Raw genomic sequence first — 15,600 nt, 5'->3', positions numbered from 1 at the left:
CACTTTTTTTGTTGACTTGTCCAAATGTTACAGCTTCTTACTGAACGAAAAGCATGTGGATAAACTAATAAGAAGGTTAAAATCTGAGAGTAAATGTAGGAATACTACAGTGTCTTTAATTACTCTTTTTTTCTTTTTTTTTTCTTTTACATTACACATCTGTCTAGTGTTTAAAGAGCTGCTAACAAGGCCAGAACACGACCATGATTTGGATTGTGAGGAGGAACATGATCGAAAGAATGGGGCACCCCACCTTCCAAAGATTGGGGACATTAAGAAGGCCAGTCGCTACTCGATCCCCGACCTGGCGGTGGATGTGGAGCAGGTGATGAGTCTGGAAAAGGTCAGCAAGAAGGCAAAGACCAACACAGTGGGAGGACGCAACAAGCTGAAGAAGATCTTTGATAAGACGCTCACCAGCATCCTGCCCCCTAAACCATACAAGTAAGAAGACCTCATTACTTTTAACTGTCACGGCTTAATTACCAATAAAAGCAGCTTTGCATGTCTAGATTTCAGTGAGAAATAAATATTTAAGACTCTACTGAATAAAAATGCTGCACAGACCCCGAACTCTGTGATTTTAATATCAATAGGAAATCAAAGCCTCCTGATTGGAGCTGATTAGATGCAGAAACTTAGGTTCTGAATTTTCCTGACACTTTGACATGTTGCTCTGAACGATTATGCAAAGTGCACCTGCATGTTTATCAGTCTGCCAGTCAAATGCAAAGCTGAATCAGAGTTGCTTTGAACTGCCGCAGATAAACTGGGAGTAAACACTGCAGGGGAAATAAAAGGTATTTGTTTATATAAATTTAGTTCCTAATGAGAGCAGATGTCCATTTCCCAAAGGGCACCATTGAAAACGTCTTTTAGCTGAGCCATATATAACCTTTGCTTTCAGTGCTGTGAAACTCCAGGATAATTAACATGGAATACATCATTTGGACTGCACAGCCAAATGTGTTTTCATCCTCCTTCTCTTCCAAACACAAATATCGCCCTCTGCCTGTTGGTGACAGAACTGCTATCTATAACAGACTCCCCTCTGCTGCCCTCTCGTTTCCATAGCGACGTTTGCGTGGGCCAATCACAGGATGACAGCATAGTGGGAATGAAGCAGTCCAAACAGATCCCACCAGCTCTGCCAGTCAGCGGAAACCTCTCGTCGTCAAACCCAGACCTCCTGCAGTCACACCACCGCATCCTCGACTTCAACAACCAGCCTGGTGTGTATTTAACCACTACATGGAGCTCGGGAAGTTTGTGGCATCAACACATTTAGAATTTTCAAAAATACTCTGCCATTATGTCATTTGTGGGGAACAAACAAAGAACCGCTCACTCAAATAGCCTCAGATGACTAAACATAATAAAATAGCTACCTAAACAGTTGTTCCTCCACTGCTCATGCATAGCACAAAATAAACAAGAAAAATACAGTAAGATGGTCTTTATATTAACTTCTGTCCATTATGTTGTTTATATCCTTTCAGTCCCATTGATAATGAGTAAGTATAGTCTCTCCTTGTGATTCTGCTTCTCCTGGGAAAATCATATCTTTGGCAGTGCTTTCAACCTTTATGTCAGACTTATAGACATTAATCTGTTAGAGTGCAGTCGCTTAATCTGGAGTCATAGTAGCTAATTCAGTAAAACAGCAGTGCAATTTTGTATTTCCTCTGGGCTCATATGTTTTCATGGAGATTTATCTGATCTGCAAGATGCTGGTGTGGCTTTTGCGGGCGTGGGATTGGTGATAAGCTCTTGATAAAGCTTGACAGTCAATCAATTAATCAATCACTGTTTCTTAATCGGATTCAAGCTGTTCAGATTTCAGGAAAATAATGGTAAGATGTACCACAATTACCATTGTTCGTTCTTCCCAGATATGTCAGACCAGGTGCTGCGAGTCTTCAAGGCGGACCAGCAGTCTCGGTATATTATGATCGGGAAGGACACAACCGCTAAAGAAGTGGTGGCCCAGGCTATCAGGGAGTTCGCCCTGACTGCTGCACCGGAGGCTTATTCACTGTGCGAGGTGTCTGTCACACCCGAGGGCGTCATCAAGCAGAGACGGTTACCGGATCAGCTTTCTAAGCTAGCCGACAGGATTCAGCTGAGCGGCAGGTAATGACTTCTTTATCTTGATGTGCAAACTGCAACATCAAAAAGTACATAAAGAGTAGGAATAAAGACGGGTTTGAAAAGGCCAATTCCACCGTTCCTTTCTTGGTCTCCTTTACATGGATGGTGATGTGCAGTATAGTTGTTATTGCCATTTTAGTAGGACAAAACATCATGTTTAACCAATATTTTGCACTCCATCTTCCTCCATCAGATACTACCTAAAGAGCAACATGGAGACGGAGACGTTATGTTCCGATGAGGATGCCCAGGACCTCCTTCGAGAAGGACAGATTTCTTTGTTACAGCTCAGCACCGTGGAGGTGGCCACGCAGCTCTCCATGCGGGCCTTTGAACTTTTCTGCGCCATCGAGCCCACCGAATACATCGATGACCTTTTCAAGCTGCGCTCAAAGACTGGCTCTGTCAGTCTCAAGCGCTTCGAGGAGGCAATTAACCACGAGACCTTCTGGGTGGCCACTGAGGTTACGCGGGAACCGAACCAGCTCAAACGCATGAAGATCATCAAGCACTTCATCAAGATAGCCCTGCACTGTCGCGAGTGCAAGAACTTTAGCTCCATGTTCGCGATCATCAGGTGAGACAATGAATGTGCAATAAACTGATTTCTTTTATATTTTCGTCATATTTTAAGTCAAATTAATATATAGATGTTCTTTCTGTGTTGTGATGTCTGTACAAATAGTTGTACTGATAATATATATTTACTGCCACGGCTTTCCCTATAGTGGTCTGAACCTGGCTCCAGTCTCCAGACTAAGAGGCACATGGGAGAAGTTGCCAAGCAAATATGAGAAACTGTTCGGGGACCTGCAGGACCTCTTCGACCCTTCAAGGAATATGGCCAAGTACAGGAATGTCCTCAGCAATCAAAACCTCCAGCCACCAATCATCCCCCTGTTCCCTGTCATCAAGAAGGACCTCACCTTTCTACATGAAGGTAAAACAAAATGAAACAACCGACTTTATAAAATAATTATGGCTTCCCTCAACTTTTGTCGGCAGTATTTTTGCAAAGTTCTTGTGTGGCAGATTTACTCTAATATTTTTACATTCTTTTATATCTGAGTAGCTCAGATCTTTCACTCTGTAAACATTACTATATTAGACACTACACAACACACACAGCTGCAGATTCTGCACAGTTTTTCTGAAAGAAGTCAGTGTTGCCAGATACTGCTGATGGTTTCCAGCTCAAAATCTATTCAAAAACTGCCAATATGCACACAGAACCACAGAGTTTAATCACCGCTGCGCTGCATCAGATTCAAGAGCAGTGCACACTAGCGCTCAATCATACACAAAACAAAAAACTATTCTTACTATCAGTTTGCAGGCAAACACTTTTGCATTATCACCCATAGCTTAAAAGCAACCTAAATAACAATCCATTTTGCAAAGTCGAACACCCAGGCATGCACACACATACAACCCATTTATATACTATATATATTTCTAATCTTAAAAATTGTGTATTGTTATTGAAATACAGGACAACTTGTTGTTTTTTTTTTTTAATGAAAGCTTTTCTCAATGTGAAAGCCAACTTTAAGTAGTTAACTGCTTCTTGGTTTCAGTGTGGTCCTATCATCTGCTATACATGGAATTATGCATAACTTTAAGTTTACTTCTCTGGCCAACTTCTTTATGTACAGACCACCAGTAATCTCAAAACAAATTGTGTTGATTTGCTGTATATATGCAGTAACCACAAACAGAATCTAAATGTGTCAAGACAAGGGGTAAAAATGCTTCACGGTTAGCCATATTCATCTCCGTAGTCCTCTGTCACTTGTTGTAGTTTTTAAACTCTGTAATTGATCTTTGAATTTTTCAGGCAATGACTCTAAAGTGGACGGCCTGGTGAACTTTGAAAAGCTGCGGATGATTGCCAAAGAAATTCGCCATGTTGGTCGCATGGCGTCTGTCAACATGGACCCAGCCCTTATGTTCCGAACAAGGTAAGATATTTAGGAAACAAAGTCAGATCTTTAGATTCTTAAGGACCCTTCACTCTCCCTGTAGGACCAGCCGGCACTACGCTGACTAACCAGCTCTGTGGGGTTAGCCGGTTCACGTAGATTGAGTCCAATTCCTGCCTCACGCTTTTCCTTTAAGCAGCTGTTCTCTTTGGCAACTGCTTCGTCTAGCAACTGTTTCCTTGTACACATTGTTGGCATAAGATGTGCTCAGTGCTTCTGTGAAAGTCTCTTTGTCTAATGATGGCTCCTCTTAGTCGAGTGTTACCATTTGATTTCCTTTCTGCTGACTTTCATGTGGGTCTGTTGGTGAAATTGCTTCTCTTTGGTGATCTTGGTGGTCTTTCCTGTCCTAAGCTTTGTCTCCTCTCTCTCTTTCAACTCATCCACTCTTTGCCCTCCATGCTTCTCTGCTCGTGGCACACACCCTCTAGGAAGAAGAAATGGAGAAGTTTAGGGTAAGTTTGGTGACCCTACAACCTTTGCCCTCTCTGCACCATGCACCCTTTTTTTCCTGCCAATTTGCGTGCTTCCCCTCTGAAACCTTGCTTTCATTAACCGTTTTGAGTTAAATCCTTCTAACCCTGCTTGACACTAACCTATGGATATTCAGTGGAACAAAGGTCACATATGCCAACATGAGGTTATAGTGAATTATTTGAGAATCAGTAAATAATGGGAATAATTGGAATACTTTGCTGTTTATGACATGAAATAAACACACGGGTGGAAAATATTTGACAAATAAAAGGATTATATGCAGCTTCCAAGTAGCAAATGTGACCTTTTTTTCTGATATGTTGTTTCCCAACAAAATGCATGCAGCTTCTGTTTCAAAGTTTTGCCTGTCTTTGATGGTCGATCTGCTTATCAAAGCTCCAAACAGCCAGAGATTCTGGAAGTGAAATACTCTTCAACATGCTTTACATTCTTGTGGTCAAATGGGACGCCATTGTGTACAGCCAACATTTAATGGGAAACATGCAGATTTACATTTCATTCGCTCAAAAACAAAAGAAAGCAATTTGACATCTGCAGCTCATGATTAGCGCCTTAATCTCGTAAATACAACGTCCATGCCTTGTAGCTGTGAGATTGTTGTCTCGTAATAATATCTCTGAAATGTGGTTTGTTGTTGTTATAAGGTACTACTTGAAAATGTTTTATTGAAACGTGATAAATTTAATTCCACCGACGAGAACAAATGTGGCTTCTCATTGACTAACACCACAGGCGACTGCCAGCGTGCTGTTTGGCTGAGACCATGTGCAAAAAAAAAAAACATGCTTTTACTACTACTACTACTACTACCAGCTCTGACTCAAACCACAGAAATGTAAACTATGACTGCACTACACTAGCCCCTCTTTCTACTGCCCTGTTGTTTGACTGCAGCCGTCATCGTTCAACCCCTCCCTCTGCCGTCTGGAATGTCTGGAATGTTTTGGAGTTGGGAGAAATGACTAAAGCTGCTCTCTGCATGTTCGAGTTTTAAATACCATGCTCCCTATGTAGCCTCCTAGTGTCAAATATACAGTTTTACTTCAAAATTGAGTCATTTACAGTCTGAAGCCACACCTTTTTTTTGTCTTCTTCTGTTTGTGCGTCTCTGTTCCTCTGTGTGTTCATGTGCACAAGCAGGTCGCTAAGTCAGGGTAGCGCCAATGCCGCCGTGCTTGACGTCACACAGACAGGTGGGCACAAGAAGCGGGTGCGACGCAGCTCCTTCCTAAATGCCAAAAAGCTTTACGAGGATGCCCAGATGGCTAGGAAGGTCAAACAGTACCTGTCCAACCTCAGCCTGGAAACGAATGAGGAGAGTCTTCAGACGCTCTCCCTACAGTGTGAACCCTCCATTAGCACATGTGAGTTTGTTGCAGTTTTTCTTCTTTCTTTCAGTTTTTGGGGTTTGGGGAATTCAATAGGGAAAAATATGAAGTTAGAAGCTTGAGCGCAATTCTCCTGTGACGTACGTATACCCTCACACATACTTCACTGCTCAGAGGCAGATCCTCAAGGACTAGCTGGCATGAAATAAAAATCTGAGTTACTTAGCCAGTTTCCTCATTGTTGATGCCAAACCTCCTTTGTCATTGCACTGGGGAGTACTGGTCAGAGAGACTCAGTGAGGCGTGCAGCTCAGTTTTGATCGATACAAAAGTCTTTAGAGCAAATTTCTTCCTTCTAAGCCTTTTTAACACATTTAACTATTAAATGTAACTTGAAGTATATCTATACAGAATACTTACTTATTTCCCACTACTCAGTGCCCAAAAATGCAGGTGGGAAACGACCAGACACTTCTCCAGTTGTGCCCAGAGCTGCGAGTCAACAAAGGGGTCAGCTGGCCAAAGGAAACCAGGCTCTCCAGGTCCCCGCTGTGGCCCTTTACCCATCTCGAAAGAAAGTGCAAGTCAAGGATCTGCCACCATTTGGTAAGGCGAAGATTACACATAACCGTCAGTATTCAAGTATCATTTGAGTTTAATGGTATTTCCCCCTCCCATCATTGAGAGAGAAGAGGATATGTGTTATTTTAGAATAAAGCTTTATGATTGTGAACATTCATTGGATAATTACTAAGGTAAAATTCTTGGGATTTGAATCTTTTTATTTTTTAATTGGTTTAGCTTTCCCTACAGGTGGATACAGTAACGGTGCATAATTGCATGAACAGCATTCTGTATAGATCTCCTGTTCCCTTGTCCTTGTACATGCTGCTATTACCTTGTCCTCCTCATCCTTTTATTTGCAGACAATGGCTGATTCAGCTTCTTTGTGACAGTGCTGCCACCAAGAGGCTGTCTGGCAATAAGCAAATGCAAAGAAAAAAAAATAATCCCAGACAATGCTGCTTAGCGTCCCAGCACCCTTGGGAATTGGCAGTGTTCCTCATGTTAATTCTGCTCATCTTTTTGCAAATGTCCACAGGCACCAGTTCCCCGCAGTCTCTGAAAAAAATCCTCGCTCTTTCAGAGGAGGGGAGCGAAAGACACCGGAGGCAGCCAGAGGACACCATGTCCAATGCCTCCTCCCAGCTCTCCTCCCCTCCCACCTCCCCCCAGAGCTCGCCCAAGAAGGGTAAGCCAATAATCCTCCCTCCCTCTGACACCACTCTCCAGACTGCAGTCATGGTGAGCTACAATTGCCACCTAGTGGCTACTGCCATGTACTGCATGATGGCTGTCATTGTTCCGAGAATGAGAGACCAATATGATCCCCCCCCCCCCAATTTCCACCTTATTCCAAAACCAACCAGGATTCTAGCCAACTAAATAGTGCAATTGGTTACAGTTAAATATTATTCTTGCATTATTTCATTACTTCAGCATTAGCTAATTGTTAGGGACAAAAATCTGTGAATTACTGAATAGGTAGTATTTCCCTGAATACTATAGGTCTCCAAATTCCCTCCCAGCTCCCATTTATAAAGAGTAATTTGTTTGCATTGCAGGCAGGAGTGAGATTTGAGGAGTCCTATAAAAACTGCAGGTAGTGATGAGGAACAGGCTCAGGCTAATTTAAGCTGCTACTAAAATAAAAATCATAGCCTTTATCCAGACGATGTTCCCTGAACATTTCAGAAACTTGCATACCTAAAGAAACCCCTTTGTTGGCAGTCACAACAGTTAGTATTTAGCATTAATGTTCACATTCTCCAATACTTGCTTCCTTCAGAAATTTGTGGGCAAGTTAAACTTATGCTGTGTATTTGACTACAAAACCCTACCTTCTAAAATGACTACAAACATCTCAATATACTTTAATGTCTTACATGCATCAGGAGGCAGCACCAGTGAAGTCTTAATATTTACCAGAGATTTCTTTGCTACCCTTGTCACAGAATTTTTTTTCACTCCTAGAATATGGCAGAGAACTTCTGTTTAAGTAAGAATACCCATGTAATGAGAGCTGACAGGCGTCTGCAGTCTGTACATGATGTCTTGTTTAAAGTTGACAGATGATACGTGAATAAGAGTTGATTTATACTATAAAATAGATACTGTATGGATTTAATTTAGTCAGCCAGGTTTAAGTTGTGCAAAAACAGAGGTAAGCACTTAGAATTTGAATGCTTTTCTCATAATCTCTCATTACTTTTACCAATGACTATGAATTACAAACTGTAAATTCTGATCTACTGCCAGTACATAAATGTATCTTCTTCCACCTCTTCCTCGCTCCTCCAGGTTACAACAGGATGGGAGACACCTACTCAGACTCTGGTCACAGTGAAATCTCCTCTCGCTCCAGTCTCGTTAGTAACTCCTCTTTCGACATGGCCCAGGAGGAGAGGAGACTCCGTCACTCTGGAGTAGTCGGGGATTCTCACATCGGAGGATCAAGGCTGGAACGAAGAGCCACGACTGACCCTGATCAGTACAGTCTTGGGTAGGATTACTGAGAACTTGATAAGGGAATCATTGTTTTTTTTCCTTCTGAGGTGAAGCGTCATCATCTTTACTATTCTTTTTTTTTTTAAACATCATATCCTAGGTCATATTCATCAATGCAGGACTGTCGGGGCATTTATGCTGGCGGCCATACAGTACTCTCCTCACCCAGTTCAGAAGAACTGACTCAGGATCAGGGAGACCGCGTTTCCCTCGATGCTGCAGACAGCGGCCGCGGTTCTTGGACGTCCTGTTCATCTGGCTCCCACGACAATATCCAGACCATGCAGCAAGGACGTAGTTGGGAAACTTTGGCCTTTGGCGGTGGTGGAAGTGGAGGCGGCATTGGAGGGCTCCCTCCCGGCGGGCCAGATGCCTTATTAGGGGGATCAGCTGCACTGTGGGCAGCACAGGCAAGAGGGAGCTGGGCATCTGCCAGCTCCTCCTCGTCCTCAGCGGCATACTGGGGGGAGGACTCCGAGGGGGATACCGGCACCATAAAGAGGAGAGGAGGAAAGGACGTCAGCACCGACCCAGAAACAAGTAGCATCACATCCACCGGGTCAGAGGAGGCAAAGCAGCTCGGCCGACCGTCTCCATCACCCATCACCGTCGGAAATAAAGGCGGCCTTTGTGAGTGACTGCTAAGTTTTTGTTTAGTTTTTTTATGCACCATTACGAGTTGGACTGTTTGCTGACTTGATTGCAGTGACTTTCTAAAGTCTTTGTTTCCTCACAGTCATGAGGAGACTCCTCAAGTTTGTGCACCTCTCAAAGAAACCCACACGTACCTGCTATATAACACATTTTACACCTAAAATAATGTACAGATTCCAGTGGTGCTGAATTTTTTTCCTGGCATGTCCTAATATAAATATTAACCATTCTACATTCATCCTGCAGCAGCTCAGTGTCTCATTAATGCGGCCTGCCCCACAGTTTGAGAAACATTGGATTAAACAAACAAATGTCTTTGTGGCTTTAGTTTGTAATCCAGCTCATTTTAACCAATGATGTTTGGGCAGGCTGTGGTTGTCCCTGCAAAGACCAAGTGGGAAATGTATCTGGAAACCATCAGCTAGCATTTTGCTTTTCACAGTTTTGTTGTTCATTCCTGAACAGTGACTCGGGTCCAGAATTTTGGCCGCGATGTCCACTGGCTGTGCTGAACGGGCCCCAAATATCAGTCAGCCCACAGGCCAAATCATTAGAGGATAGCTGTTGGGTTCCCAGATTGCTTCTCTTTCAACTCTTGGCAAAAAAATAAGAATGAAATGGGCATAGATCCCAAAATTATGAGCTAATCCTACAGTGCAGTAGAGCAGTCCAGATTTGAGATGGTAACATGTAATGACAGCATCTTTAAATGTTACATGTCATCCTCTTTTTCCCTTCATTTTTGATTTCTGTCATCTTCTACTGTCGCTGCCAAAAAAGCTTCATAAAACACATCATCACGTGTCTCTCTTTTGTATCCCCTCAGCTCGAAAAGAGGGCCGTTACCGTGAGCCTCCCCCGACTCCCCCCGGCTACACTGCCTTGACCATCTCCGACCTCGCTGAGGACAGCACCCATCCCAGTCTGTTCCCACGTCCACAGCAAGCCACTCAGGCCGGCGGCCACCAGACTACACTACGGCTCTGCAGCGCTCGCGCATGGTCACCCAGTCGCCCGACTCCCACCAGGCCCACCAGGGGGCCAAGCACCGGGCAGGCGGCCTCCACCGCACTCGCTCACCCGCCGAGGAGCAAGAGCCTGAAGAGGAAGAGGAGGGTGAGTCCTTGTCTTCCAAACTAGTCGCTCTGAGGAAGCCAGTGGCACAGCATACACCAGAGACTCCCAGACCATGACAGTGTGTGTACGGGGGTTAACAGGCAGGGCCCGACTCCCCAAGGCAGGTAAAAACTAATTTATCAGGTTGCCCCCTCCACACCAGTGAACCTGCATGTCAGCAGAGATGCATACAACCCCCACAGCACTAGTAGCACCGGTCCCACTCCAAATTCCAAAAGTCAGTGGAAATTAAACTTGATCTGGAAAGTCTTGATTTGGAGTGGGACCCTCACCTCTTACCCGCAATATGTCATCATGCATGAGTCATACTTACTGGATTAGACTCACTACTTCTCTGCCACCACGCATTCTGCTCTTCTTCTCTCACTTTCTCACACACCGTGTCCAAACAGCATTCATCAGCAGACACGGTGTTAGGATCCTCTCACCCATGCAGTCAGTGCCTGAAAACATGCACCTCCATTCACCTGCACCAGCACACCCCTGACTCACCTGCAGTGACTCTGAATATACTGTGTGTCGTTGTAGTGGTCTGGTGTAGCGATGAAAGATCGAAATGTGGATAGATGTGCACTTGTTAAGTAATACATGTATAGACTAACATGAAATAATGCGCTAGTTTAAAGAAAGGCTGATGTGCAAGCTTGAAATAAGGTTTCAGTTTAGGTAGTTCAGTATGCCTGCCTACTAAACAGCTGTTTGTTTACACACTAAAAGCAGCCTCAAAAAGAAATTTGAAAGCGCAACAAATTTTTTTTTACCAAAGTTGACATTTTAGAACCTTTTTCCACCCACCGAGGTGCCTGTTCTTGATTTCATTCATGATTTGATGCAAGAAGTCAAGAACTGGAACTGAAACAGACCAAAACTACAAAAACATTTTTCCAACTTTCTGAGAGTGATGACTCAAAGAAGGCCATTGGAAGGAAAACAGTGAGAGAAACAGTAAAAATTTTCCTGCTGCTAATATAGACAAGAAATCCCGATGCCAACAAACTGCTAAAAATAGATACTGCAGTGCATTTCCAGTGGAGGATGTTTCCAAGTGGAAGCTTAAATAAACACCTGGTTATGACTATTTTTAGGAGTAATCTCCCTTAAAGATGATTAGGGGCACTTTCACACTTGAGTTTGTTTTTAACACGTTTGGAAAATTTGAGTGTTTTACCATTGGTTCGATTTCAGAGCGCACCAAAAATGCATCATAAAAAAGCACGTGGGAACGTTCAAGCTGTTTTTTGGCTTGAACGTCAGAGGTTTCAGGAAGACAGCAAAGTGAAGTGTTGGAGTAGTGAATGTATCGGTGACATCTGCCATGCAGTCTAACATGGCTCCATGGCAGAGTTGGCATTAGCAGCTTGTTAATTATCTGGGCAGTATCCCAGGCAAAACTATCCAAGCACAATGCCAAATGCGCTTGGAGAAAATGCTTTGAAAATCCTTTATTGCTTTATATTTCGAAAACGCCACAATCTGCCTTCAGATGACCGAGCAGCACTGTTGTACTGCGGTGTTTGTGTCCAATCAAACAAGTTAAGTAAAGCTTTGAAAACTTCCCTCGAAAACTTCAGATTGATGTGAGTTAAAGCTGATCAGAAAAATGATGGCATTCTTTGGTAATATTGTTGGCATTACATTAAGTAAAAGCTTCTTAAACGGTGTCTCGGGCAGGTTTTCATTCTACATATTGCCGCTGCTGAACTCATTAACTCTTCAACTTTATTACATTCTAGCTCATGCATTCATTCAAGGTAACCGTTGCCTATCTTTGTTTCTCTCTCCACAGAGGATGAACAGGTGTCAGCGGTTTGAGGGACAACAGTGGACATCTTTGTGCAGTAACTTGAAGTGCCCCTTGTTCAGGGTGGGCAGGATTAAAGAGACAGGCAAACAGACTCATCCGTGACATAACGTGCCTGCCTCCTCCACTTGATTCTCCCTCCTTATCGGTGGATTCCTCTGCTCATCTCCCTCCTCCGCCTTAAAGCATCATAGAGGGTTGAATGACCCTGCATGCAAAAAAAAAAAAAAGAAAAAAAAGATAAAAATACTGTGAAGAAGAGATGGAGAGAAGGTCAAAGACAATTTAAAAAAATGCCTGGCACTTTGGAAAAAATGAGACTGCAGAACCCTGACTGGCACTGGGTTTTGGGGGGGGGGGGGTGCTTCACCCTAGCCACAGACACACAAAACCACATAAATATTACTGTTACAAACAGGACTGACTTCTTAAGACTGCCCCCCACCACCACCGCCGCCGCCATCAATAACAAAACCCCAGACCTTGCTGTTGACACCACAGCATCGTGACGTGTTGAGCTTCATCTGCACTTTCTCATTTTCTACTTTCTAAAAAAAACAAAACCAACAAAAAAAAAAAACAACCCAAGAACAAATAAAACAACAAAACAGACTAATGTTGAAGACGGAGAGAAACGACGGTTGACTTGACTCTTAATTTTCAACTTCCCACTAGATTTTTTTTTTTGTTTGTTTGTTTTAGTTTTGTTTCTTTGATTGCACTCTGGGGGACCGAAAAGAGAAATCAAGTCAGCCCATAATTTCTCTGCCTGGACTGAAATGACCCATCTGTTGCTGAGGGTTTGAACTCTGAATCCAGTATTATCTCATGTCACATATGAAAGCTAATCACCTGTTGGTTTAAATCAAAGAGCTAGGAGGACTCAGGTGGGAGAACCAACGTGCACACATACACAAACACACACACACACAATACATTTTGCATACCCAAGCATAGACAAAATCACAGTTTAATTCAAAAGCTAGCACTTTCAGCACAATATCAGTTTTTACCAGATGCTTGCCCCCCCACCCCCCCACCCCCCGGATACCAGGGTATGAGTGAAGCATATCAGCAGAGTGTGTCTGGTTATATCTCAGTCTTTGTATCATCTAGTTGCTTTGTTTTACACCGAGACTTTTGATGGCGATTATAGGAAAAAGCACAGAGATGACCCACTGGGAATCACGTGAGGCTTAACGGTGTTGGTCTCTACAGTGCATCAGAGGCACACAAGCGAGCTAAAGCGAGAAATCTAAGAATCATAGTACAAACTGTGAGCGGCAATCGAGCACTAATATTAGAAAAGTTGCCTTTCATTCCTTTATTTTTACCGATGAAAGGATCGCAGACCAGCAGCAGGGTTGATTTTTTTAAAAGCTGCCAGTGTGAATCTACCTTTGCAACATGATCTTGTAATAGTCTTAATATACACCCATTTCCCTTCCAAATGAAAATATCCACTAATTCAGATTTGGCTTCTTCCTGACACAAACACACGTCACATCTCATGAATGTCCAAGCGCCTTACGATGCCATGATTGCAAACATTTCATTCGGCGGTTTTCCCCAATGTGAATCACCTTGTTTCAAGAGCAAGCCTTGAATCAAGCAATAGTGGAATGAAATGCCTTATTCAAGATACTTCCCCTGGCTTTTTTTGTTGTTGTTTTATTTTGTGTGTGTGTTTTGGGTTTTTTTTAATATATATATATATATATATATATATATATATATATATATATATATATAATATATATATATATATATATATATATATATATATATATATATATATATATACATAATATATATGAGAGAGAGACTCAGTAGAACCAGGAAGTCGGGCATTTTTTTGGTTTTGTTTGTGGTTTTACCAGACTGTGTTACAGTGTAGTAGATCTTTTTGTCTCGGCATAGAGCGACCCTGCCTCCCTCCCTCTGTTGTCGTGCTACCAGATACATCCTCAGAAACTCTCATCTGTTACAGACATCAGCTCAGTGGATGCTGTGTGTATATCGCTAATGCCTGCATCCAGTTTCACATCATATCTCAGCATCAATGGAAGCGACTGAAAGTTTTGATCTTTTTTTTCTTTGACTCCGGTGAGGTAGTTGACAAATGAAGTACTTTTTTTTTTTTTTTTTTTAATCCAAGGCTGCCAATTTAAGCGATTAAGAATCCACTTGTGAAACATATAAACTTTTTGTTGTTCTTCAGAGTCGCACTGATCACATTGATCAGTGTTTGAATGAGTGCAGTGTTTTCCACTGTGTTCTGTGACTTTGCTCTAATCATTTCTTTCCTAGGGTTTCTTTTGTTATTGTATTTTTTTGTAATGGTTGCAGATGGATTGTTAATAATTTGTTTGTAATACAGTGGTGACATGCATCATTCACTTTCATTCAACTCTGAAGATAATGTGCATATTAGCGGGCCGAGTCCTAGTTCGAAAAACAAAACGTTGCACAACAATGTACAAGCGTAAAGATAAGTGTAGTAGGTAGAACTGCTACTCCGTTTGATGTGTGATGTCAGTGAGAAATGTACATTTAGCTGGTGATGATCTTCTTTTCTTCATTCTTTCTTGTACTACTTTGACCTGTATGTCTTTTAAAAAGACAATTGGTGGAGTACGTATCGGTTGTTTTTTGTATTTTTAATACAATAATTGTAAATATTGGTTATATTTTTGTTCAAATGTACTATGTTTATGCCTCAACATCCAGTTTATATGAAGCTGGGAATCAATAAAACTGCATAAAGAATCAACACCTAGGTTTAAATTCACTTATTCATTTCTTCTGCATTTAGATGTCTTTCTTTTCATTTTTCTTTCTAAGGATTTTTTTCCCTTTTGTCTCCAGATGCCGTCTAGTGTTTGCACAAGTCATGGAAGCAACTTGAAAAGTGTAACGCTCATCCTTTTCTATCTGACCACAGAGTGTCAGAGTTAATAAAAGAGATATTGAAGTCTCCTCTTGCTTTTACGTACTTGTTTTGTGTTATCTTGCTACTCTGAGCTCTGAGAATAGTGCAAGTCCCCACTCTAATTTTTCTCTTGGTGTTCTAATTTATTTGATTCCTCATTCATTTCTTCCATTAGCCGTTTCATTTTCTAATAAAATTCTACAGTTCCCATAGTAAGAGAAGTAAATTGTGCCAATACATCTGACCAGTGTTGTGAAAATGATGCGTTTTTTATTTCTCCTGAAACTGAGACATTTAATTCATTCCTTCATTGTTCGTGATAACTGCTGAGATTTATATTTTTCCTGATTTGGGAAAAATGGAAAGATGAAATGCATGCAGCCACACAACAACAGCAGGCAGCGTTATATAAAATTATTTTCCAAGGGGACTGGAAGGGACTATGGTGGTTCAGAAGTTTGAAAATGTTAGCTGTGCGTCCTGTTTTAACTTCAGTTTTATGTTTGTTTTCAGTTCAGTTTGATACTTCTCAGAGTGACTTTGCTCATT

General features: G+C 42.1%; 1 protein-coding gene across 16 annotated transcripts in view; it reads left to right on the top strand.

Moving 5' to 3' along the window:
• The window catches only part of rapgef2b (Rap guanine nucleotide exchange factor 2b), a 108,240-nt gene extending 94,859 nt beyond the window's left edge, over positions 1–13,381 (top strand). For 6 of the 16 annotated variants that reach the window (XM_025910125.1, XM_025910117.1, XM_025910105.1 and 3 more), the window contains 15 exons: positions 168–444; positions 1,075–1,232; positions 1,500–1,514; positions 1,893–2,133; positions 2,345–2,728; positions 2,880–3,091; positions 3,989–4,112; positions 4,565–4,588; positions 5,769–5,995; positions 6,398–6,565; positions 7,062–7,211; positions 8,321–8,522; positions 8,628–9,157; positions 10,008–10,297; positions 12,105–13,381. In XM_025910125.1, the coding sequence (XP_025765910.1) occupies positions 168–444; positions 1,075–1,232; positions 1,500–1,514; positions 1,893–2,133; positions 2,345–2,728; positions 2,880–3,091; positions 3,989–4,112; positions 4,565–4,588; positions 5,769–5,995; positions 6,398–6,565; positions 7,062–7,211; positions 8,321–8,522; positions 8,628–9,157; positions 10,008–10,297; positions 12,105–12,224 (3,122 nt within the window). In that variant the 3' untranslated portion in view covers positions 12,225–13,381. Of the gene's footprint in view, positions 1–167; positions 445–1,074; positions 1,233–1,499; positions 1,515–1,892; positions 2,134–2,344; positions 2,729–2,879; positions 3,092–3,988; positions 4,113–4,564; positions 4,589–5,768; positions 5,996–6,397; positions 6,566–7,061; positions 7,212–8,320; positions 8,523–8,627; positions 9,158–10,007; positions 10,423–12,104 lie in introns of all 16 variants that reach the window. The other 10 variants (XM_019363983.2, XM_025910116.1, XM_019363998.2 and 7 more) reach the window with 8 other exon arrangements.
• Positions 13,382–15,600: the final 2,219 nt, after the last annotated feature.

The sequence above is a fragment of the Oreochromis niloticus genome, linkage group LG2 (assembly GCF_001858045.2).
Source record: "Oreochromis niloticus isolate F11D_XX linkage group LG2, O_niloticus_UMD_NMBU, whole genome shotgun sequence".
In the NCBI taxonomy this organism is placed as follows: domain Eukaryota; kingdom Metazoa; phylum Chordata; class Actinopteri; order Cichliformes; family Cichlidae; genus Oreochromis; species Oreochromis niloticus.
Note: the sequence above shows the minus strand (reverse complement) of the source record. Positions and strands in the feature narration are given on the sequence as shown.